Raw genomic sequence first — 24,382 nt, forward strand, 5'->3', positions numbered from 1 at the left:
GTAAGATGAACATCCTCTCCATGGCCCTTTTCTATCTGAGCACACGTGCTCAGGAGCACACACGAATCATTTTGAAGGTGAGTGTGGTCACAAGTCAAATGCAAGTTGGGGTAGAGGAAACCAACTTGTATTCACCATCTCATGTAATCTGGCCTGGACCTTCTTTTTACTGTAAAAGTCTTTCTTTTCCGTAAATTTCTGCAACACCTATATCATGGAATGTTGGATTCTCTGCCCTCTCTTGGCAATAACATTCTCTCCCTTCTCCTCATAGCATTCTTCAGTTTGTATCCATTTGTACGTTTCCTCCAACAAAGTAACACTTCTTCCATCTGACAAACCGTCTCATGAAAGTGTATGCCAGTAAATCTGTCTTTAATGTGCCACAATGCAGAATGATATTCTCCTAAATCTATTGTAGTAGAAGGGTGTAACTCTGTTTAGGATCACATTGCAAGTGATGCAGAAGTTGTTGTGCATGTTTTAGTTTTATAAAACAATAAATTGACTTTTGTGTCATTTTGATTTAGTTGTCTGACACAACACTGAAACAATAAAAATGGCATTTTTTCCTCTGATTCTAACAAAGCCTTTGTTTCAAAGTCAAAGTAAGCCTTTTTTTCACTTGGAATTGGATGACTGATGCTTCGCACTGCCAATCACTATAGACAATACTGAACTAGATAGACCAATGGTCTGAATTAGAGGCAGGCACAAACCAAAATACGAACCAAAATTCATCACAAACCAGGCAGATCATGGTTTGTGAACCAGCAGTTCATCAGAGCCCATTTCTAACAAATCACAACAAACTTTAGGTCAGTTTGTTTGGTTCATTTTTTGGTTCATCACTGCAGACAGCCTGATGCTGATCGATCAGTTTCCTAGGCAATGGGAGGGATGGGCGTTCTGCAGCCCCAGAAGTGACTTTCTTCTGCCCCAGAAGTGACATTTTCATGAACCAAGTGAACCGGTTCATGAAATGAGGCAAGTTCATGGAAGTTCATGGTTCGTGAAATGCAATGAACCATGAACCGCACAGTTCAGATTTTTCCTGGTTCATGCTCACCTCTAGTCTGAATCAATATAAGCTTAGTTCTTCAATAACATCCAGATTTAAGCATGTTGTGTCTGTCTGTTCATTTACATGATCCATTGTGTTACAGAGTAAATATTCTGGTTTCACAGGAGAAACTGAGACAGCCAACAAATCTCAAGAGACAAAACATGTCAAAGGTTCAAATAGGATGATGGAAGACATTTATCACCATTTTGGGTGATCTTTGAAAATTTTAACAGGGAATTGTCCAAGGTTAGGCGGTTGGCTAAAACCACACTAACTGGGACTTACAGTCGTATCTTACTGCTTTAAAACCAAGTCATAACAAACAACATACCTGCTAACACTATTTCCCCAGATTTCTTCATTCGTATAGCATTTTGCTTAATTTATTTTCAATCAATGTGCTGTTCTTGCTAAGCCAAAATGATCCTTTAACAAGTTTAATTGTTAAAAAATCCTGAACAAGTAATAGAAACAAATCAACTCAAGGAGCACAACCGGTGATGATATTTTCTAAAATTATATCTTGTTTGCTTCAAGATATGCTATATTCTTGAGTGTGTATGGCTGTATTAAATACACGTCTTAAGATGCTAGCTGCCCTTCAGTTATGTTTTTGTAGTGAAAGAGTAACAGTGGAAAACCTATTAACACACCTTAGGATATTAAATCTCTTTAAATGTCAAAATAGTCTCCTAGGTCAGTGATGCCAAAATGTTTTAAGACAGTTGTTTGTAATTTAGGTTTCCACTACTGACATCCCAGCCCTTGTTTGCCACCATTTTATTAATCTGCTTAAAACCCTCATTTAAAAATCACTGTTCTAGGTTGCTTGTTGTATTGTTCTTACCTTTGCCTTGGCAAGCTGATGAGTGGCTGCTTATGGCACCTCTTACTAAGGCTAAAGAGCTTGTAAACAATTTTCTGTGCCTTAAAGAACAGTTGTTTCGTGCTGGTTTCTAGTTGCTCGTAACGATGCTGGAAATTTGAATCCATTGTCCACAAGTGCATAATGGCAGATGTGTTGAGGAAATAGTTCATGGGCAGCCTTTTCATAAAGAACTTGAATTCATCTGCAAAATGGCAAAATTCAACACTCTTCAGTTATGCTTCAGACTTTTGTACAGCAAGACACCATTTATGCTGATTTTTTTTGCCACCATTAATGGATGACAGTACATGTGCAGGCAAATGCAATATTATCTGCTTTATATATCAGGTAAATATTAATGTGACATGAACACTCAAGAAATCCATGGCTCAGATTATCAATGCGACTTGCTGCACCATTTGATTTGTTAAAGATTCTCAAATTTATTTTAATTAAGGTTGCATTCTCATGCACACTAACTGGGACTTACCTCCAAACAAGACTGCCTAAAGCTGGATCCATATATCATTGCACTATCATAATCATTCACTTCCTGATTGCTATGTCCACACAGCAAGATGCAGTAAGTGAACAATTATGATAACACGACGACAATTCAGTCCCTGGCTAGGAGAAAAACATCCTGTCCCTTTAATAGAGCCTTAATATGTGGAAATGGGCAGGCAAAGCTTTTCATGGTTTGGAGCTAAATAAAATCACCTGCTATCAAGCAGATCAAACTGATATTAAAGGGCCAGCCAGAGGGAGTACCTTAAATGCTGGCAACCTTACACTCAACAATGCATGGATCTAGCCTAAGACCCCATTCTTTAGAGTGGAGATCCAATATAACAGAGTCTGTAAGAAATTTCAGCTGAGAAGTCCCATGTTTAAATCTCAATAAAGCCACAAATTAAATTAGTTCAGTTTGAGGGTAAGACAATTTAACAGCTTACTCTAAGGTTCACTCTAAGGATTTAATTATTTGAATTCATATAACACATTCACTGTTCAGAGTGATTCACATTCTTTAACTTTCAAATCCCTTCAAAAGCCATATAAAGTAGGTTTGTATTATGGGTGGGGGTGTGGGCAGGCTCAGAGAGGCTGGGTTGCCTAAGGATACTCCATGAGTTCTTGGGAGAAGTGAAATTTGAATCAGGAACTCCTGGAATCACAGCTCATTCTCTTAGCCTACTACTTCACACCATTTCTACAAGTATATATATATACAGACCTTTAAACTACAGAATGTGTTCTTTAAATGCAAATTATCTCATTAATTCACACTTCTATGAGCTAAAGAATAGAAATTTCCCGTTTACAGTGATCTCCTCTTCCAAATATTTAAACAAAAGGTTTCACCAGGATTCCCTCCCTCAGTTCTATTTTAACACAAAAAGACTTGCCTAGTGAATGTATTCACTATTGCACTTAGCTGCCTCATCACCCTTTCTATTTTTATTTGGTTTTGGTTTTGTATGATCATCACTTTGAGCTTTTTTGTTCCATTCATTTTGTTCCTAATTTGTTTCTTTTTCACAATTTTATGCCATTATCCAGTATATGCCATTCATAAGCAACCAACACAAAAATAATGTTGAAAAATGTGTTATTTAATGGGAAACAGTATGGAAATGAAGTCTCCTTGGTCTAACTCACACAACCCAGAAGCGAAATCAAAATAAGGATTTTTTGAGCTGAACTGGCAAGGATGAGAAATTCAATATATATCTATGTATATAAAGACAAGCGTCCTGACTGACTCATCAACAGCAAGCCCAAACCCCTGGACCTAGAAGCGTGAAATTTGGGGTGTAGAAGTGTAGTGGTGTAGAGGCTCATTATGAAGGGATTTAAAGAAATTTGCCCCCTAAGGGGGTAAAAAAGGGGTAAAATGTGTTTTTCCATAGGGATAAAGCTTCCCTGTATGACTGGGAGGCTGCTCATCCCCCTCTCCCCACCAACTGCCAACTCAGCCACTCTGCCCTGAGGTCATTTGCATATGTGGCCTTGATTGGTCATCATCCCAACATTCTAAACAGTATGCAGGACACATGCAGTACTCAGGACACATTCAATGACTCCCAGTCATTGAATGTGTCCTGAGGTAAAAATGCACCTCCCCTCTAGGTTTGCCAATCTCTCTGTGGGGCCTGGCTTTCCTGTGTGGCTGGCAGGCTGATGGGTCAGCTGTGGAACTCTGTTTTCTGAGGTAAAAATCAGGCAAAGGAAACTGCAGGTAGTTGAAGAAAGACAGTACAAGACTCCTGAATAGGGATTTTATATAAAAGTCAGTATGACAACTCAGTTTTTAAATTTCATGGGGAGATGGTGCACAAACTTTCTAGGGGCCATTTAAATGTGAACCTCTCACATGAACCTGCTGAAGTGCCCACCACACCACCTCTCCCTCAGTCCAACTCCACCTCACACTCTGACCCCCAAGAAAGACAAGGCTGCCATCATTAATGAAACACAACTTAACTCCCTCGAAGGGGCAGAAATGGAGTACAGATCTGTCGACTCAATGGTGCAAATGGATGATGCGGTCCACTACCCTGTGGAGTTCCTCAACATGCTCAACCCTCCTGGCTTCCATGTCCACAAGCTTCTCCTCAAAGTGGGGGATCCAAAGTGGGGGGAAAACCACCAATGAGGTCTACAAAGAAGTCCTTCATTAGAAAAATAAAGTTGTATGTATTTTTCACTTTATTTCTTGCACTATAATCTTTCCTTTTAAAAATCTCTTCAATAAATGTTACTTTTCAAAATTCACTTCATCAGTTGTAGGCATCAACAGGCTTCACTTTATTCGAACGCTTTTGTGAAGCTCAGGTACTATGCTATTATACTACAAACCAACTCAACCTGTCCACCCTAACCAAAAATGTTACTTACCCATAAATATTATAACTAGATATAAAGTAGTTAAATACTGTAGCGAAGCACGAGCATCAAGCTAGTCCTATTATATAAAAAGCTACGCGTATTCAAGACAACTCACTTCTTACCCTGGTGGGCCACCAGAGGGTGCTGCTGTGGGAAGCCCAGATGAGGCAACCAGATCTCTACAGAACATGCCACAGTGGGAAGTCCAGGCTGGGAAGAGGAGCGGAGCAGGTGGCAATGCCCGCTCCTGCCTTCACTCAGCTGAGATCAGGAGCAGAGCAGGTGGCATCCCCTGCTTTCACCCAGCTGGGACCAGGAGCAGAGGAGGTGGCAATGCCCTTCCCCAACTTAACCTAGCTGGCATCAGGAGTGGAGCAGTGGCAATGCCTGCCCTCCGCCTTCACCAATCTGGGATCAGGAGGTGACAATGCCTGCCCCCCACATTCACTCTGCTGGGATAAGGCATAGAGCAGGTGGCAATGGCCACCCACCCTTTACTCAGCTAGGATCTGGTATAGAGAAGGGGACAACGGCCATCCTCTGCCTTCACCAGACTGGGATCAGGAGTGGAGTAGATGGCAATGCCCACCCCCGCCATGTGGGATCAAGCTGGGGTCAGGAGCAGAATAGTTGCCCATCCGCTCTTCACCTAGCTTGGATCAGGAGCAAAGCAGGTGGGAATGCCTGGTCCCTCCTTCACCCAGCCGAGATCAGGAGTGGAGTAGGTGGCAATGCCACACCCCACCTTCACCCAGCTGGGATCAGGAGCGGAGCAGGTGGCAATTCCCACCCCTGCTTCACCCAGCAGGGATCATGCGCAGAGCACGTGGCAATGACTGCCTCCACTTCACTTGACCGGGATCAGGTACAGAGGAGGTGACCATGATTTCCCCTCTGCCTTCACCCAGCTGGGATCAGTGATGGAGGAGGAGGGAATGCCCACCTGCCTGCCCTCCCCTTTCTAGAGCCCGTTGTATTTTTTTCCCACAACGGGCTTTGTTGCTAGTTGTGTAATAATCCTCATATCAATCCTGAAAGTATTACCTATTGCTGAATAGATATTCTTTAATGGCAGTAAGGCTGAGAAATCATGGCTTGTCTAAGGCTGCTGGTGAGGTCCATGCAAAGCAGAAGTTTGCTTGTCTTCGTTCAGTTTCTTAGCCATTGCACTGCAGAAAGAACCAACCAGCCAGCCAGCCAGCCAGCCAACCAATCAAGTTGTTTTGTCCCATCTCTGTGTTAAGCTGTTCTTCTATCAAGCTGTCATAGAATGAACAACAAATGCAGGTATCATCCTGCTTCTAGAATGTCACAATCTTTCACTTTTATTGCTTATCTGGAAGTGTTTATAAAAAAAATAGCATCTCAATTTCAGTGTGGAATGGTTTTGAACCAGAGAAAGCTCCATTTATTTCAATGAATCTGGGGAGCAAAGCACACAATGTATCATCCCATGGCTTGTATCCTACCACTCTGCTCAGTTGAGTATGTAACTTTTCTCTGGCAGAGATTTCCTTCAGGGCAGGAGGCTCTTCCTCTCCATGAATGCTCCTTCTGCCACAAGGGTGGCTCCACACTTAGCTGAGCGGTAGATGCAGACCTACTTTTTTATCCTGTCTTTCCTCCAAGGTACTCAGGGCAGTTTAATGGATAACACACCTTCTTGCCAGAACCACAGAATCATTCCATCTCCTCTCTTCTGCACTGCTCCTCCCCTCCAATGTGGTCAAAGCTGTGCGTATGCATTGCCCTGTGAAGGAGATGGACTGGATCATTCCCTTCGAGTTTGTTTGCACAGAGTTTAGATTATATGTGTGTCAGGTGTGTGTGTGGGGGGGTATTTCCCATCAATACAAATGCAGCAACATTTATATAGATTTATATATGACATTTTTACCCCATCCTTCAAGCAGAGAGCCAGTCCACTACTCCATTTTGTCCTCGCTACAATATGTGAGGTAGGTTACACTGAGGGCGAAGCTACAAGTGACGAATGATACTTGAACGGCAAGTGTATTTCTCCCTGTTCACTTGCGCTCCACTCAATCCACTTGCCGTTCAAGTGTCATTCGTCACTTGTACCTTGGCCCTGAGAAGGGCGACTGGCCCAAGAGATCACTCAGGCTGCATCCACACACCATTGAATATTGTGCTATTGTTGCACTACAGCAATCATTCACATCTTGCATTTTCTTGTTCACACAGGACAATCCAGTTGCAAGTGACTGGCTAATATAACAATACTACAATATCCAATTATGTGTGGATGTGGCCAGCGATCTTCATGGTTAATTGAGAATTTGAACTTTGGTCTCTCTGGTCCTAGTTCAATGACTGCAGCACACAGCGTACCCCAGGCTACAGAACTATCACTCCCAAAGGAGTACACTGAAGAAACCTTTACTATCTGCAGGTATTTGTTTAAGGATAGCATACCTGCTATCAACATGACATGCTGTTTATAAGTGATAAGTAAGGTTTGTATTAAACTCATTTCCAATGCAAAACTGAAATGGGGCGGGGAGACTTTTGCCGAGAATAGAGCTTGTTAACGCTTAATGAAATCGTGTCCTGTATTCTTTCCTAATGAATATCACATTGTATCCAGAGTAATGAGAGATAAGGCTAATGTGAAGCCATAGTGCTTTGCAAATAAAAAGACACAGAAGAAAGGAAAGAAGTAGTATTTGCTTCATATCTTAAACTGACACATTTCATGAGCTGTGAAACTGCAACAGGGGCGCTTACTGCTCAAGGGTTATTAAATTTATTGTACCCTAATCAGCAAAATGCACAGGTACTTTTGGAATGTGATTAAGGGCACAGGAAGGAATTTGGACAAGAGGGGAACTTAACCATCCCATAACTACCTATCAATTAGAGTTACCAGGGACATTTTGCCTGAAGTGAGTTTGGAGGTTCCTTCTCTGATGAGTCATTTGAGCAATTTAAAGGGAAGCCAAAAAAGTTCAGATAAGATTACTGAGGAGTGTCACACTCACACATGCCTTTTACCTACTCATGTACTGCCAGCCTTCTTGGACAGATCTGTTTTTTGTGGATTCAGTGTCTGGGGTCAGGAAAAAGAGACTTAGAGATGGGAAACATTTAAATTTACACTATTAACTATTATAAATGTTGATTCCACTCCCTAGTCTCCTCCCCGCGAAACATACAACAAAGAGAAACTCATTTTAAATATAGAAGTGAGAGACCCCAAAGGACTCAGAGCAAAGGGGAAATCACTTCCTCCCTGATAATTGCTACCCTCTGCCTCCTCTCTAACCACCAGGTATACTTTCCACCCCTTTCCTCCCCGACCTTTTATTGTGTGCTTGCCCCTCCCAACTCTTCCTATCATGTACTTCCCTCAGTTTCCATCATATACTTTTCTCCTTCCTTTTCTTGAAACATCCTATACCGTCTCTCCTTTTTCTGCTTTTTTCTTTCCTTCCCACCCACCAGCCAGCCTACCTTTATCCACCCCTCTCTCTTCAGTTTTCCCCCATTCCCTCCTACTGGCAGCTAGGAAAACTGGCCTAGTCACATGGTGCCAGCCACAAGTGCCAGTGTAAAAACTTGTCCCCCCACAATATTTCCTCTTTTCCTCCTCTTAGCAACCCCAATATCCTCTACCTCTACCTCTACCTCTACCTCTACCTCCTTTCTTCTCTTCTTCCCACCAACCAATGCCCCTAAACTTCAGCCATATTATTTATTTATTTATTCACTTCATTTTTACCCTGCCTTTCTCCCCAATGGGATCCCAAAGCAAGTTATATCATTGTCCTCCATTTTATCTTCTCAACAACTCTGTGAGGCAGGTTAGGCTGAGTGTGTGTGACTGGTCCAAAGTCACCAGCAAGCTTCCATGACAGAGCGGGGATTTGCACCTGGGTCTCTCAAACCATGTCTGAAACACTAACCACTATACTGCAGTGGTTTTCTTGGGGTGGCTGTTGTTGAACAGTAGTGAGCAGCTGGGCCAAGGTGAGCCAAGGAAGTCGTGGGGCAGCAAGTCACCTAGTGTTTGCTGGCAGGCCTGCCCCAATGAGTCCTCTAAAGGAGGACCCTTCCCCCTCCCCGTGCCCTTTACTGACAGAAACCAAGGCTTGCACTTTGGCCTTACTGTTGTGGTTGCCCTGCAACAGCCACAGAGGCCATTTGTTTCTTAAAGTTACAGGTACTGCTTCTGTTATTTATTTTAAACAGTGCCTCCAAGCTCTGGATTTAAGTATCCACAGATGGAGCCACATTGAGAATTAGATATATTTATCTCTCTCTCCCTCCTCCCTTCCCCCCTCTGGGGCAGGGCTGTGGCTCATTGGTCCCAGGTTCAGTCCCTGACATCTCCAGTTAAAAGAATCAAGTGAGAGGTGACGTGAAAGTCCCCTGTCTAAGATCCTGGAAAGCCACTGCCAATCTGAGTAGACAGTACTGATCTTGATGGACTAATGGTCTGATGTGGGTGGTATAAACCAGTTTTGTGTGTGTGTGCTCTCTCCCACCCACCCAATTTTACAGTTGGACTCAGACCCGGAAAATCTGGTTCTAATTCTTGTTCTGCCATGGAAGTTTTCTGGGTGATCATGGTTTGTCGTATATGCTCAGCCTTACCTACCTCACAGGGTTTCTGTGAGGATAAAATGAGGAAAGGCTAAGAGAAGATTGGAAAAAACAAAGATAAAAATATACTAAACAGACAGATTACAAACACCAAGAGCATATCAATCAAAGTTTCTGAACCAGCTGGGGAGACATTTGGTGTTCCCTAATGATCCCATTCTGGAACCTTTAAAGCTTCTTTCAATTAAGTCAGGCCTTCATCCAGCTATCCAATTGTTACCTGCTCTAAGTGGCAGCAGCAATTTGAGGTCTCAGGCAAAGATTTTCCCCATCAGAGAGGATGAATTTAAATCACAAAAAGCACTGCGTAGAGTTGCCAGTTCCATGTAAGGTATTCCTGGAGTTTGAGGGATGTAGCCTGGAGAAGGCAGAATTTGGGGAGGGGTCTTACCAGGGTATTAAACCATAGAATCTGACCTCCAAAGCAATCATTTTTTCAGGGGGAACATATTTCTTTCAGCTGGCTATCAGTTCCAGGAGATCTCCAGCCGCCACCTGGAGGCTGGGAACCTTTTGCGGCCAGAATTTTGATTACTTTTCAATATCTGGAAAAGGTTTGAGAGAGTCTAAACATTGCTAAATTTGACTGGTCAGTGGCCTACATCTAATAATTAACTGGCCAGCATTCCAACACTGAAAAAAGGGACATAATACCAAAGTTTTAGGGAAAACTCGACAGCTTCCAGTGAAGACTAGCAGTGCAATAAGAGTTACTCCAGTCGAAGCCAATTGATTTCAATGGGCTTTGATTGGAGTAACTCTGTTTAGGATTGCATTGCAAGTGGTGAATTACTGTTCTTGCATTTAACAACCAGCAGCATAAGCAGTTCTTTACATTATCCCTGTCAAAATCAACATTTAAAAGTGTCTGCCTAGGTGGTCTTTTTAAATGGTCTTGTCTTGTCATTTTGTACAATACTCAGAACACTCCAGTGACACTATTTTTCTGCCTTGTTATTCACAGACAAGAAAACAAAAGAAAACAACAACAACAAAGAAACATTGACAGAAAACGGAGCTTGTTGAACACAAAAAATGTCCACTTGGGAATTTAATTGCTTTGTTTTTTAAAAAAATGTGCATCAAATTGTGTTGCATCTTATCACTTCTCTCAATGAAGCCTGTAGCTTTCAGTGCAAGGAACATGTTTCTAGAGAAACAACTTCTTTCATTGGAGGAAAAATGCTCTTCTGTTGAAGGACAGACCTTTTTTAAAAAAATGAACAAATGAACTTTGTTTATACCCTGCCCTTCTCCCCAATGAGGACTCAAGTGGTTCACATCATTCTGTATTTTTTCCTCATAACAAACCCTGTGAGGTGGGTTAAGTTGAGAATTTGTGCTTGGCCCATGGTATCCCATCAGGCTTCCATGGCAGAATGGAGAACTGAACCTAGGTTAGCCCAATCCCTTGTCTATTACTCTAGCCATTAAACTACACTATACCTTGTAGAGGGGTCCATCTGGCTGAGTAGAATGATAGGATGCAACCCCAAGTTTACTGGCCTGACCATGAAAGTGAATAGATGTTGCACATATTGGTCAGGAATGGCCTTGCTAAATTTGTCCAGACAGACCCCAAATGGAGGTTGATGCTTGCAGATCTGCAGAAACTCAACACAATCCCATAGGCTGTTTTCACACTGCTTACCGGCCATGGAACATTGTGCCAAGCTCCTGAAATGACAGCATCTTCCTGGTGCAATTTCCCATCATAACTCCAGTTCTCGCGCGAAATCACGCCAGGAAGACACTGTTGTTCCGGGAGCTTGGCACGATGTTCTGTGGCTGGTAAGCAGTGTGAAAACGGCCATAGTCCACCTTTCTTGCAGCAATTAAAGACGAAATACAATGTTTAAAAACAATGCAATAAAACAGTACATACCTCCAATAAATGCAATAAAACTGCCTAATTTTTTTCACAGACCTTAAAAACTATAACACTATTCTCTTTCTAAAAATTCTCTCCTAAAAACCCTTGGTTTTACAATTCTATCGAAGCCTTCCTGGTCTGACCTTTGGTGTCAGATGTGTGAGTTAAGGTATAGCAGCAGACCTTTAAGAAGAAGACCACCCCTTCCAACATGCCATATCATACATTTCTTTTGAAATTCATCTTTTTATTAAATGGGATTTGCCCCTTCTTAAGGTTACCTGTCAAAGTTCAAAACCATCTTCTGTGCAAAGAATTGCATGGGTTCTCTGGATATTGATCACTCTTTCTACGTGGAGGAAATTCTTCCCCAGTACAAGGGGGAGTAGGTGGGAGAGAAGGTGTGAGAGAAGACAGCTACCTGTGATTTCAGCTGTTCCCAGAACTATCAGTGAATTGGGACAAGATGGGACAGAGTTGCCAAAGTATGTGCTCTTATGATTAAAGTATCTGACTGCAAGAAGACAACAATACCACTCAGATATGGATGGCAAAGAGGTTTATTACATCATCATGCCAATATATCCAAATGGATATAGAAACAGAGAGACCTGTCACCCCATAGCCAACCTCCATAAACCTGTGGCTACAAATGTTAAGAATACCCGGGGTGTGTGTGTGTGTGTGAACTATCTTATTTTTAAGTACCTGTAAATAATCTTCTCCTATGCTAATTATCATTGTAAAATTTTAACACATTCAGGATAAAAAATTCATGTTTATGTGTTCACACATTGCTTCACAGAGTTGAGATTATAATTACGAACTGCTACAAATAATATTGCAATCAACTCAGCTCAACTGTAGGTTGAGGTTTTCATCTGTCTTGTAAATCTCTCTCACATTCTATTTCAGTCCTCTCTCATTCTCAGGACAGGAGATAACAATCCCCAAATACAAATTATACTAGATATTAAAAAAATGCATCTACAATATGCTAAAACACAGAGAAAAGCACGATAAACATGTTTAAATAAATAAATGAAACGGTGAGCATGTTTATTAAGAAATAACTCTCAATAGGCTTACTTCCAAATAAAGATCATAGTCTAAGTATTCACCCCTCAGTCCTCCTGGGAGAAAAAAAATGGAATCATTTCTGGAAGGTACTGAGGCTCAGACTTTGGCATTTCTCCAAGAAAACAAAACAGAGGGCTCTGTATGCCCTTGAAATTTTGTACTTGATTTAAGGAATTGTTTATGAGGTAATTCTAAACAGAGTTACATCCTTCTAAGCCTATTGATTTCAGTAGGTATAGAAAACTGTACCTTTGTTCTGGATTGCACTGATAAAATCTCAGCAGAGATTTCCCTGGATCACAAGGGAAGAGACCATGTTGAGATGTATAGCCTCCAGGGTATGCACCAAAGATCCCCCCTTTTATCTAAAGACCCCTAAATATCAAGCAGATTGAAAAAAGAGATTTGATTTTAGTAACCTCCAAAGTAGGTTTCTCTTGGTGCAGATACTTTTCTCTCTCTACTTATTCCTAAAACAGCACTCAAGTACTGGAGTATCCGCTGGTCATCAGCATTTTTTTAAAAAAAATCTTATCAGCATTCATTTCATTTTTCTGCCCTTACAGTGACTGACAGTTCTGTTTTACCTTTCCATTTAAAACTCCAGTGTGGTGGACTGTTGTTGAGTCCTTTCAAAAAGTGAGGAAGTCTTTCCTTACAGACCCATTGCATCCTGCTCCATCAATCTGCCATTATTCCCTATAGCGGTCTTTTTTGGGGAGGGCCGATGGAGTGGCTGTTTTTCAACCGAAGGACATCAAACTTGCAGTGGACGTCATGCTGCCCATCCACTAAAGAACTCCCAAATTTCAAGGGTCTTGGAGCAAGGAGTCCAATTCTATGGGCCCTTGAGCAAGGTATCCCCAGCCATCCTACATGCCGAGGGAAAAAAGGGCCCTGCTCCCACAAAGGAGAGAGAGGAGGACAAGAAGCAGGCCAGAAATTCAGATATGCTGGGCTCTGCATCTGGTTTGCACTGTCTGAGAGCCACTGGGCCACTGCCTTGGAAATCAGCAGAATCAATGAAAAACAAGATGCCTGATGCATTGCTGATGGTAAGCATCTGAACACAAAAAACAAAATGTATTTTTCAGCAAGGGAGTTTCATAATTCCCAAACATCCTGGATTGGAGTTACCATTCCAGAAAATCATGGTAACAACCCAAAGCAGAGATTTTTGTGTATATTTTTTGGCTGTAATGCACACCCCTAGTAGCCATGCTTTTTTAAAATTTATTTTTATTTATTTTTTCAATGTATATACCGCCCATCCCCAGGGGCTCTGGGCGGTGAACAGTTAAAATCAATAAAAACAAAAACTAAAATCAATATACAAATAATAAAACAAATTAACAAGGTGCAGTGGTGGGGAGAACCTTCCCCACCCCAAAGGTGGGAGGCCGACATGGCACCGCCCCCTTCAATTACCAAACGCCTGGCTCTTATCCTTGCTCTTTGTGAAAGTTCAAACTTTTACGAAGTCCCTCCCTTCGTAAAATTCCTGGCATAACAAACATGCCAAACCAAGCATCTCTCACCAGTTATGTATGGAAGCCTGCTATGGTCTTGATAAACTGGGTTTTTTCAGCCTGTTCTAGTTTGCAAAGCCAGTGGGGTTGTCAAACATTTGGCTGGTCACATTGCCCATCTGGTAGGTTACACTCAGCTTAGTGCACCATAAGCTATGCATGCCTGCAATCCTCAGATAAAAGCACACATTATCCCTTCCATTCTCATAGCTATGACTTTAATTGTAATCAGAGCAATAAAAGTTACAGAGGTCAAGTACCAGTTGCAGCAGCAAATTGAAATCCCAAACCCCAAAGCTTCTGAAATTTTATCTGCAATGAAAGCATCTTTTTCCAGTGGTCTCGAACTACACATGCTCAATCAAATGCCATCTTAATATTTTTCAGGCATCGTTACTTAGATTTAGGAAATATATACAGCTTTAAGAAATGCAGACTCTCACATTTCCGAAGGGCTGGGAAAACATAGCTATAAAATGCTGTATATTAGTTTTTATGTTGCGATGAGTTTCAGTTTCCGTGATGCATTATTGAAGTCATCCAAAGACAGAGGGGCCGGCTCTGAGAAGTGTGCATGTTTATTTGAAAAGAAACAAAGAAATAGCCTCCATTTGAGAAATGGTTTATTGTTTGATAGGAAAATGCAGTGAAGCTAAACTTTGAACTTGTGTTAATAAATCATTTAGACCCTCCGCTCTTAATACGTTTATTATCTAACTCTGTCGGAGGGCTGTGTATACGAATCAATGCATACTCTCTAGCGTGGATTTTTCCAGAGCTGAATCCAGTTGAGAAAGTCACTGTGGGACAAAAATGCCGTACATCATTAACGTGGCAGGAAAATGACATGACTTCCATGAATCATGGAGCTGTTTTCTGCATTTGGAATCCCTCCATACAGACAGCATGCTTCTGGAGGCAGCCATGTGGAGAGAGAGGAGCGGCTGGCCCATTGCATCCACAAATTCAGGTGCCAGTTACTCACAGAGATTTGCATGAGCACAGCAGGAACTATTTCTCAGCTGTCAAGCCACGGTGGCGTATTTCCAGCTGCAGCTGCCTCCCTGGTGTATCAGTGTGGTCACTCTGCATTATTTAGTATTTTTAAAAGAAAATTGTGTTTCGTCTTCCCATCCAGGGAATGAAATATTTAAAAACACATGTTTAACCTTAAATGGCATTACATGAAAACATAAAACAGCAAAAAAAAATGTTTTATAAAGGATAAGCATGTTTCTTCCAAGATAGTGGCAGGCATGGTTCTGAAACCATCCGCTTAAGAGAACTGGAGGCACCAGAATTTGGAGGTGTGGAAAGGGGAAAGTCTGTTTCGTGCAATGTAGTCAAGGAGAGGGCTGAAATTAGAAGCTGATCACTCTTTGTTTAACATGCTTTTTCCCCTGTAGAGCTCCTCACCCTTCCCTCCCTTTGGAAAGACTGTGGGGCAAACTAGCAGCTTTGAGGCCAAACAGGAATTTGTTATGTCTCTATCTAGGAATGCCAGTCCCCCACTGGGGGCGGGGGATCCCCTGCTCCCACCCTCCACCCCCCACATCCACATACCTGGCCGGTGGGGGGGGGGGTGAAACACAACTTCTAGGGTGGAGGGTAAGGCGCGCTTCTGCGCAGCGCAGCGTGTTCCCGGGCAGTGCAGTGGCCTGAATTGTGACCTGCGTGATGGCATCACTTCCCAGAAGTGATGTCATTGAGCAAGCCAGGAGAAGGATAAGGATAAGGTAGGATCCAGGTCCCAGATCTCTTGCCAGGGGGGTTGGGGGACCAGGCCACCCTATCCCTATCTGATCCCTATTTTTTTACCTCGCGTTTGTTGTTGTGGGGTTGGGTTTTATAAACAGTCTTGATACTGATGGGTTGGTGAGGGCCTAACTTGTGTTTGCAGGATTTGTGCAACTGAAGTGCATTCTGGCAAGCACCACATGGCTTTTAGGGATAAGGGAGGCGCTGATGGCTACACAGTCCCAGAGAGCTAGAGAGGGTTAATCCCTCAAAGCTGCCCATCAGCCCTTGAACCTTTGTCCTGCATGGTGTGAGGGGATGAAGTTGATGGGCAACATCTCTCTGTACAAGTTTAGTGCAGGTGAGGAAAAACAGACATGGCCTGTAGCCATGTTGAGCTTGCTGCCAGAGTGGGTTGCCCCTCATGTGGGCAATCCCAGAGCCTCTCTACACAATAATTATAACCACGTGTTCTTTATGTGTTGGGAGACTCAACATTAGCTGGGAAGTGTAGTTTTAAATGACAGAGCCAGCAAAGATTGCTCAGGAGGGGACAGATTCTCTCATAGCCCTCCACCACCTCTGGCGTCTCCCCTTCCAGAGGCTTTGCCCTGCTGAGGCTCAATTAATTCAAAGTTTTAAGCAGCAAGGGCAGGAGACTAAAAGCTTTGGAAGGGGAGACAGTCTGGCATGCGAGAGGTGGCAGAGGGTTGTGAGAGAATCCATCCCTTCTGGAGTGATCTATGCTGGCTCTGTCTTTCAAAACTACACTTCACAGCTAACGTTGCATCTCCTGACACTTGACGGACATGCACCTCTTTGTTTCATAGAGAGAGACTCCCAGTGAGCAGCCTTTTAGGCAGCTCACACAATGGACAGGGAGGGGAAGGGCATGCATTTAATGCACAATTCATACTGCCATTAATAAAACCTAGTTTAACAAATACATTTTGTATGATGTCCTTAGAAGCTGCCTTTTCTCCTCCTTTTCCACTTGTGGGAGGAGCTGTGGCTCAGGGACAGAGATCATGAGATTCATGACGAAAATTCCAGGTTTAGTTCCTGGTACCTCCAGCTCATTGGCCAGTGTTGGGAAATATCTGGCTATGCCTAAGACCCCTGAGAGGAACGGTTGGTCCTTTAATTGATGAGGCTTCGCCTGCTCAGGTCATAACCTTATGCAACACACGTTTTATCTGTGAATTGTTACTCCCAGATTTTCCTCAACTGTTTCAAGAGCAACTGCAAATGACTGATAATCAGCTGTTTTTCAATTGTAATGTGAGTGGCCAGCCCAAAAAAGGGAGGGGATAATAGAACTGTTTTTAATATTTTAATTTCTGTCTAAGGCAGGAGGTACCATGACCTGGATGGCCCAGGCTAGCTCAATCTCGTCAGATATTGGAAACTAAGTAGGTTCACCCTTGGTTAATACTTGAAAGGGAGACCATGAAGGAAATCCAGGGTAGCTAGTTGGATCCAGGTATCAGGAAGATTATAAATATTGGTATTCCCCTATATCCAGATCCTCCCATACCAATTTGGTATTTGGATCTAGTTTTTTTTCTGGAATTCCAAAATTAACCAGATCCATTACTTTCTATGGGAGAATTTTTCCAGAGGTCTGGTGTGGCTGTGTTTGAAGCAAATGATACCAAAAATGCAGCAAAGTGAGGGCTGCCTGTCCTCTAAAGACAGCCCCCTGGGCTTCAAGAAGAATGGGTCAAGGGATCTAAATCTATGGGCCCCTGAACAAGGCGGTGCCAGGTACTGTCCATGGTTTCCCAGGGGTGGGGGAATCCAATGCTGTTTCCAGGGTAAAGAAGGCTTATTCAAACACTTAAGAAAAACTACTGACCAAAAGCCTCCCAATGCAATGTGAACCAAAAAGCTCAACAGAACCAATACCAAGCCAGAGAATTCCAGCAGAACCAACCTTGCATAAGGCAGCAGAAGTAAAACATAGATAGAAAAACATGCACTTCAAAAAAATCTTGTTCTGAAGCTGCCTGCAGCCAGGCCTTTTATGTAAGCTACTAGCAACAAAGCCCATTGTGGGGGGAAAATACAACAGGCTCTAGAAAGGAGAGGGCAGGCAGGCAGACATTTGCCCCTTCCCCATCACTGATTCCAGCTGGTGAAGGAGAGGGGGTGGGCATTGTCATCTGCTCCACACCTGATCTGCCTGTTCTTGGCCATATGAAGGGGTGGTGGGCTTTGCTACCTGCTCTGTGCATGATACATGCCAGATAAAGGGGGGGCATTGTCTCCTGTTCTGCATCTGACTACGGCTGGGTAAAGTTGAGCAGGCATTGCCGCCAGCTCCGAGCCTGACCCCAGCTGGGTGAAGGGGGGTGGGCATTGCCACCTTCTCCTTGTTGGGTGAGGAGAGGAACAGGCATTGCCTCCTGCTCTGCACCTGATCCTGACAGGTGAAGGGCTTTACTACCTGTTCTGCTCCTGATCCCAGCTGAATGAAGGGGGTGCAGACATTGCCACCTGCTCTGCTCCTGATTCCGGCAGGTTGAAGGGGGGGGACAGGCATTGCTTTATGCTTGGCTCCTGAAGACGGGTGGGCATTGCCGACTGCTCAGTGGCGTATTCCAGCAGGTTTAAGAGGGTGAGCATTGCCACCTGCTATGCTCTTTATCCTAGTTGGGCGAAGGGAAGAATGGCATTGCCTCCTGCTCTGCTCCTTATCCCAGCCAGGTGAAGGTGTGAGATGGGCATCGCCACCTGATCCTCTCCTGATCCCAAATAGGTGATGGCAGGGGATAGTCATTGCCACCTGCTCCACTTCTAATACCAGCTGGGTTAAGGCAGGGGGGCAATGTCATCTGCTCCACTCCTGATCCCAATTGGGTGAAGGAGGGCAGGCATTGCCATCTGATCTGCTTCTGATCCCAGCTGGGTTAAGGTGGGGGTGGGCATTGCCACCTGTTCCTTTCCTAATATCAGCTGGATTAAGGAAGTGGGTGGACATTGCCTCCTGCTCCACTTCTAATACCAGCCGTGTTAAGGTAGGAGGGGAAATTCCACCTGCTTCGCTTCTAATACGAGCTGGGTTAAGACAGATGGTGGGTATTGCCACCTTCTCCCCTCCTAATATACCCTGAGTTAAGGCAGGGAGTGGGCTTTGCCATCTGTTCTGCTCCTAATAGCAGCTGAATTAAGGCAGGGGGAGGGTATTGTCACCTACTCCGCTCCTTATACCAGCTGAGTTAAGTTGGGGATGGGCATTGTCACCTGCTCCTCTCCTAATACCAGCTGGGTTAAGTATGAGGGTGGTCATTGCCACCTGCTCCGTTCCTAATAACAGCTGTGTTAAGGTGGGAGGGGAAATTCCACCTGCTCTGCTCCTAATACCAGCTGGGTTAAGGCATGGGGAGGGCATTACCACCTACTCCGCTCCTAATAGCAACTGGGTTAAGGCAGGGGGGTGGGCATTGCTATCTGTTCCACTGCTATTACCAGCTGGGTTAAGGCAGATGGTGGGCATTGCCACCTGCCTTACTCCTAATACCAGTTGGATTAGGGAGGGACATAGTGCCTTGCCTAGGCTTCCCTCCATGGCAGTGCCCTCTGGTGGTGCACCAGGATATAAAGTGAGTTGTCTGAAATACACTTACTCAATTATATAGCAAGATAAGACAATCACTGTGACTGAACAGAGAGTTAATAATAACATAACATAATAATAACATTTGAATTGTATACCTCCCTTTAGGACAACTTAACACCTACTCAGAATGGTTTAGAAAGTATGTTATTATTAAATTATATCCCTACAACAATTACCCTGTGAGGCGGGTGGGGCTGAGAGAGCTCTGGGAGGCTGTAACTGACCCAAGGTCACCCAGCTGGTGAGGAATCAAACTCAGCTCTCCAGATTAGAATCCTGCCGCTCTTAACCACTACACCAAACTGGCTATTCCATAATGTTGAGCTTCCCATAATGTGCAATACCATTTGCCTTTGAGACTCACCTCTTTCCACAGGCCCTTTATGCGCCTGTGAAAACTTCCATAGCAAAAAAATCTCTAAAACTCCTGCAACCTTTAAAATAATTGTCCCAGTTATATCTGAAATATTTTCGGGAATAATCAGGATTAGTATACTGATATAGATCTGGATTCCCAAATACACCCTGGGAATTCTGATATGGTATTTTAAACCTGGAAATACCAAATGGTATGTCCCTAGTTGTTATGCAGAGGTAAGCCACCTCTAAAGTCTCTTCCTCGAAAACCCTTGAGGGTTGCTATTAGCTCACTACAACAACAAAAGAAGCAGGAAGGACAGACTGTAGACTCATGAAGAACTACCCTGTACATGGTGGATATAACTGGATTCTATTTGGTCTCTTTATTACAATCTCATCAAAACTGTTTCACGTATCTTAATGCACAACAATTTGTGTGACTTTTAATAAGTAGATTTGCCAGGTGCAGCATTAGCAGGTGGCCCCTAATGCTTTTAGGGCTGAAAATGAAGTGATTACATTACGCATCATGGATTGGTTGTGCCTTTGCATTTGGTTACAGGACAAGAACAATTTAAATATTGGCTCTGTGAAGGAATTATGTATGTTGCACCTGTTTGTTTCTATAAAACAGAGCCACCTCCATGAGGAGGGGGAGAGGAGGAGGGAAATTGTAGCCATGGAAGCCGTGACAGCTTGGTAAATTTGTGGGGGGGGTTTCCCCCTCTTATTGATTAAATTTCTTGACAACCACATGGGGGAGTTAATTGCTGGAAGGCAAATTAACACCCCCATAAGATAATAGAGAAAACAATAATTATATTAAGGACATGAGGCGGGGGTGTCGCTGAGATTTTTCAAAGCCTAGTATGAAAAGAAGACCATTAGTTCGGAGGAGGGGGCAAATGGAATGAACTGTATTGATTAATGTCTTTCCTCTCTGTGATTATAAAGTATCTTCGGTTGCCAGTGAATCTTCTCATGACTTTTTCACAAGGAGTCTTTCAATTAGGACCTGGAATGAAACAGCCTTTGCATACAAAGTAGCCACCACTCCCAAGCTACTCATTGGTTCTCTTATAGTCAGAACAGTGATTAAAATGCACTGAATATACAAGACAGTTGCTCCTCTCTATGAAGGAAGAAAGACCGTGTTCAATTTCCCATATGTCCATATGAACTTGCAATTTTGTTTGAGTGTAAGTGTATTTAAAATGTTGTAAGTCGGTATGATCATATTTTCTTGTTTACCATCCTGATAGAAAGAAAAGAGAACCAGGCGGATTTTAAAACATCAAAACAGTCCTAAAAACTGATCTGAGTCATCTTCCCACAAATGCATTTCCAGTGTAAGAGAGTTCAAACTATATTGCACTATACACTGTACAAAGTCTTCAAACCATTGTAATGGGGGAAAGCCTCCGGACATTTAAGATTTATTTATTTATTTTGAATTATTTGGTTCTGATGCACTTTACCTGGAAGTTTGGGTCAAAATACAATTTAAAATATACTTTTTTGAAAAAAAACCCTATGAAATCAAATAAAGGGGAAACACATGAAAAGTTTCTTTATATTTAAACCTTACCTATAGTCACTAAAAACCACCTACACCATCTTAAAGCTTTTTGAAAGACATTCAATACAGATGCAAGAAATTCCAAAAGAACAAAGCTCAATCGGCAATTATGACGTTTTCGATCCTAACAAGTTCTGTGTTGTTAACTCTGACTGGCACCAGCTCCAAATCCCCAAGGTCTTGGGACAACTAAGATCCTTCCCAACACTCACTTCATGAGATCTTTTAACTAGAGACCCTGGTGTTGAGTCTTTTCTCTTCTGCATGCAAAACATGTACCTTTGAGATACCACCACTCTCCAAGAGGCAGAGAAACAAAGAGGATGAAAAGTTGTGAGCCCAACAGGAAGACACCGATGTGACTAACCTCTTTTTTCTGACTGAGATCAAGGGGACTTTTTGCTTGCCCCACCACCATTTCTCACAAACAACCGTGGCTTGCACCGAAGGGCAACAAACAAGCTCTAGAGGGAGTTTCATAAAGGCAACATCTAAAAATACTTAAACATTTCTCCTACATGGCTTGGTACAAGACACTGTGGAGGAAGGTTAGTGTTAAATTGGTAGCATATGCAGTGAGTTGATATAATCCCCATGAGCTAGTTGGTTTAACCCAGTAGGGCAGAATCAGCATCTAGAGTTGAGCAACTGAGGAAGAGGTTGGTTGCTGGTGAACTTAATAAAATTATATGTGATCTTATCACCTTGAATAAGGTAACTGGAATGTGAAAACTAATAAGTAAAATTGTGTGTGTTGGAAGGGGGTGTTATATTTAGTTTGGTATTATTATTGGAATCATGTTATTGAAGCCTGAGTTCCAGTTTGTTCCTTTAATCAAGAGGATATTATCAAAAGATTCTGGCACTTTGTGGACCAGAAAAGCTAGACTTTTACAAAGAAACAACCAGTTTCTTAAATGAATACAGAGACACCATTTGCTGTAAGTTCTGTTCTCTGTTACGCTTATATGTTCAGCTATAAAAATCTAGTTGTATTGTTCTGACTGCTGAAAGGTATCTTAACTTATAATTATCTTGCAAGTTTGGTTCCTAATTTAGCTCCATAGAACCTGTGCTGAAAGAGGCTACACTGGCAGCAATCTCAGAAATCACATCTGATGGGCAATTGTGCCTCAGTTCAGATGTAATGTTTATCCTATCCAAGGTTAGTTTGTGAAACTGCAATGGGGCATACAATCATTCAAGTTCTGGTTTACCTGGCTGGTATCTGGGCCTACAATGTAGTAAGAAATATGCCAGAGAATAGGTTTGCCAAGTCAGGCCTGATAACCAGCAGGAGACTGGGGAAGCATACAAATGGGGGGGGGGGGTCATTATCCAGTGGTTTTACCATAGAATTTTGGTCAGTTCCTAGAGAGGCATGACATCACTTCCAGGTTTTCCCAGAAGTTATATCAGACCATCAGCCAACATTTTATTTTATTTTTCTCCTAATTGGAGTAGTGGCAGGAAATGCCAGTTCGGGATCCCACCACCATTATGGAAGTTTGGCAACCCAACCAGAGATTGAGCAACAATGTTTATATCACATATATGTCTATATCACATTTTTAAACTGGTTTATTAACCAGTTAGTCTTAACTTTTATTTTGTTAAAATTAAGTGTAGTTCAAAGACCAACTTTGAGCCATTGTTTCAGATTTAAGTTTGATGAACTTTAACTTAGCTGAGTGGCTCACATTCCAAAAAAAAATAACCACAGCAGTTTTCATAAATGCAAAGTTTTTCATGACCTCTGAACTGAACCTGTAAGGCTTGTAGTTAGGGAAAGGAAATACTTGCAAGAAAACTTTGTAGGCAGCTTCTTTTGAGAAATGTAAAATGAGATTATTAATCATAAAACTATCGCCCCAGTTTCAGACAAAGCTCGTTGTGATTTGTTGAGCAGTTTTGCTATGGAGAATTATTTTCTTCCCCCAGCTGAATAGTTTTCAACTGTTTGGATTTGAAGTATCATCTTCATTCATAACTTCTCTCTTTAAAATTTTATATGGCAATAAGAAGAAAAAAAACTTCAGCGAGTTTCAAAAGTACACCCAGCAAATATAAAATGGAAACTGTAAATATTTTGTGGTTGATGGATAATCTATAAGAGTCGTTTGCACATCACTATGGTTAAATGGCCAATCTTGGAATCCAGTCTGAAGTGAGTGACTGGAAACATCAGAATCATTCTCTTCTGCTGAGCAGTAGGGAGGCTTTAATGAAGAAAAAAAGTTTAATAACACCCAAACGGGCCATGAAAAAGGGAAAGGAATGCAAGATGTGTTCTACCTCTAAATCCTTTGATATAATATTCAGTCAATGGCTGTAGCAAATTGTCTTTCCTAGTAGAACTTCCTTATGAATTTTCTTTATTGCTTTAAATCCCATCAGCTTAGTCAAGCAGTTTTTGGCAAGAGAATGTTAATAATTCAATCTCAGTGAAGAAGTGAAAAATAAAGAATGCAAACGGGAGCAAAAAAGGTAAGGCTATATAAATAGAGATTTCCAGCTGAGCACACTGATGAGGAGTCAAAGAATTCAAAGGGGAATTAAGCAGATTTCAGCCAGAGTTCAGATGTTTGGTGCTGTGTTCCAGGTAAACCTCATAGTGTCTGGATGGATCTGATGACAGCACATTGTTGAAAGCAAAAAGCACCCAGATTCAGCAGCAGGACACCCATCTGTTATTAAGGAGTTAGATATTGCAACCAATAAATACAGGGGCCATTTCCACATGGCTTACCTTATTCTGCAAAATAGCAAAATCTCATGCGAAATCTCACGAGAAGATGCTGTTATCGCGTCTTCTTGCAAGATAACAGCATCTTCTCGTGCAATAACAGCATCTTTGCACAAGATTTTGCATGAGATTTCACTATTTTGCAGAATAATGTAAGCCGTGTGGAAACAGCCAGGGACTCGGAGATAATTCACACAGAAAGCCAGTGCCAGTTCAATGGATGTACTTTATTCACAGCTATGGAAAAAGTTCAAAGTCAAACATGATTTTGGCAAAAATATTAGTATAAAGGGATTACTCAGCATGGCAATAAATGAGGGATTGCCAGCAGGAATGGCAATCCCATGTTGTTCCCCTTTCTTGGACACTAAGGGCCAAGCTAGAAATGATGAATTACACTTGAA

At 42.4% G+C, this 24,382-nt stretch overlaps 1 protein-coding gene across 1 annotated transcript in view; it reads right to left on the reverse strand.

Annotated features, from left to right (window-relative positions):
- BRINP3 (BMP/retinoic acid inducible neural specific 3) overlaps positions 1 to 24,382 on the reverse strand; it is a 396,972-nt gene that overhangs the window by 88,538 nt on the left and 284,052 nt on the right. The window contains exon 7 of the mRNA XM_054979213.1: positions 1,914 to 2,136. Coding sequence (XP_054835188.1) covers positions 1,914 to 2,136 — 223 coding nt within the window. The remainder of the gene's footprint in view (positions 1 to 1,913; positions 2,137 to 24,382) is intronic.

The sequence above is a fragment of the Eublepharis macularius genome, chromosome 5 (assembly GCF_028583425.1).
Source record: "Eublepharis macularius isolate TG4126 chromosome 5, MPM_Emac_v1.0, whole genome shotgun sequence".
In the NCBI taxonomy this organism is placed as follows: Eukaryota; Metazoa; Chordata; class Lepidosauria; order Squamata; family Eublepharidae; genus Eublepharis; species Eublepharis macularius.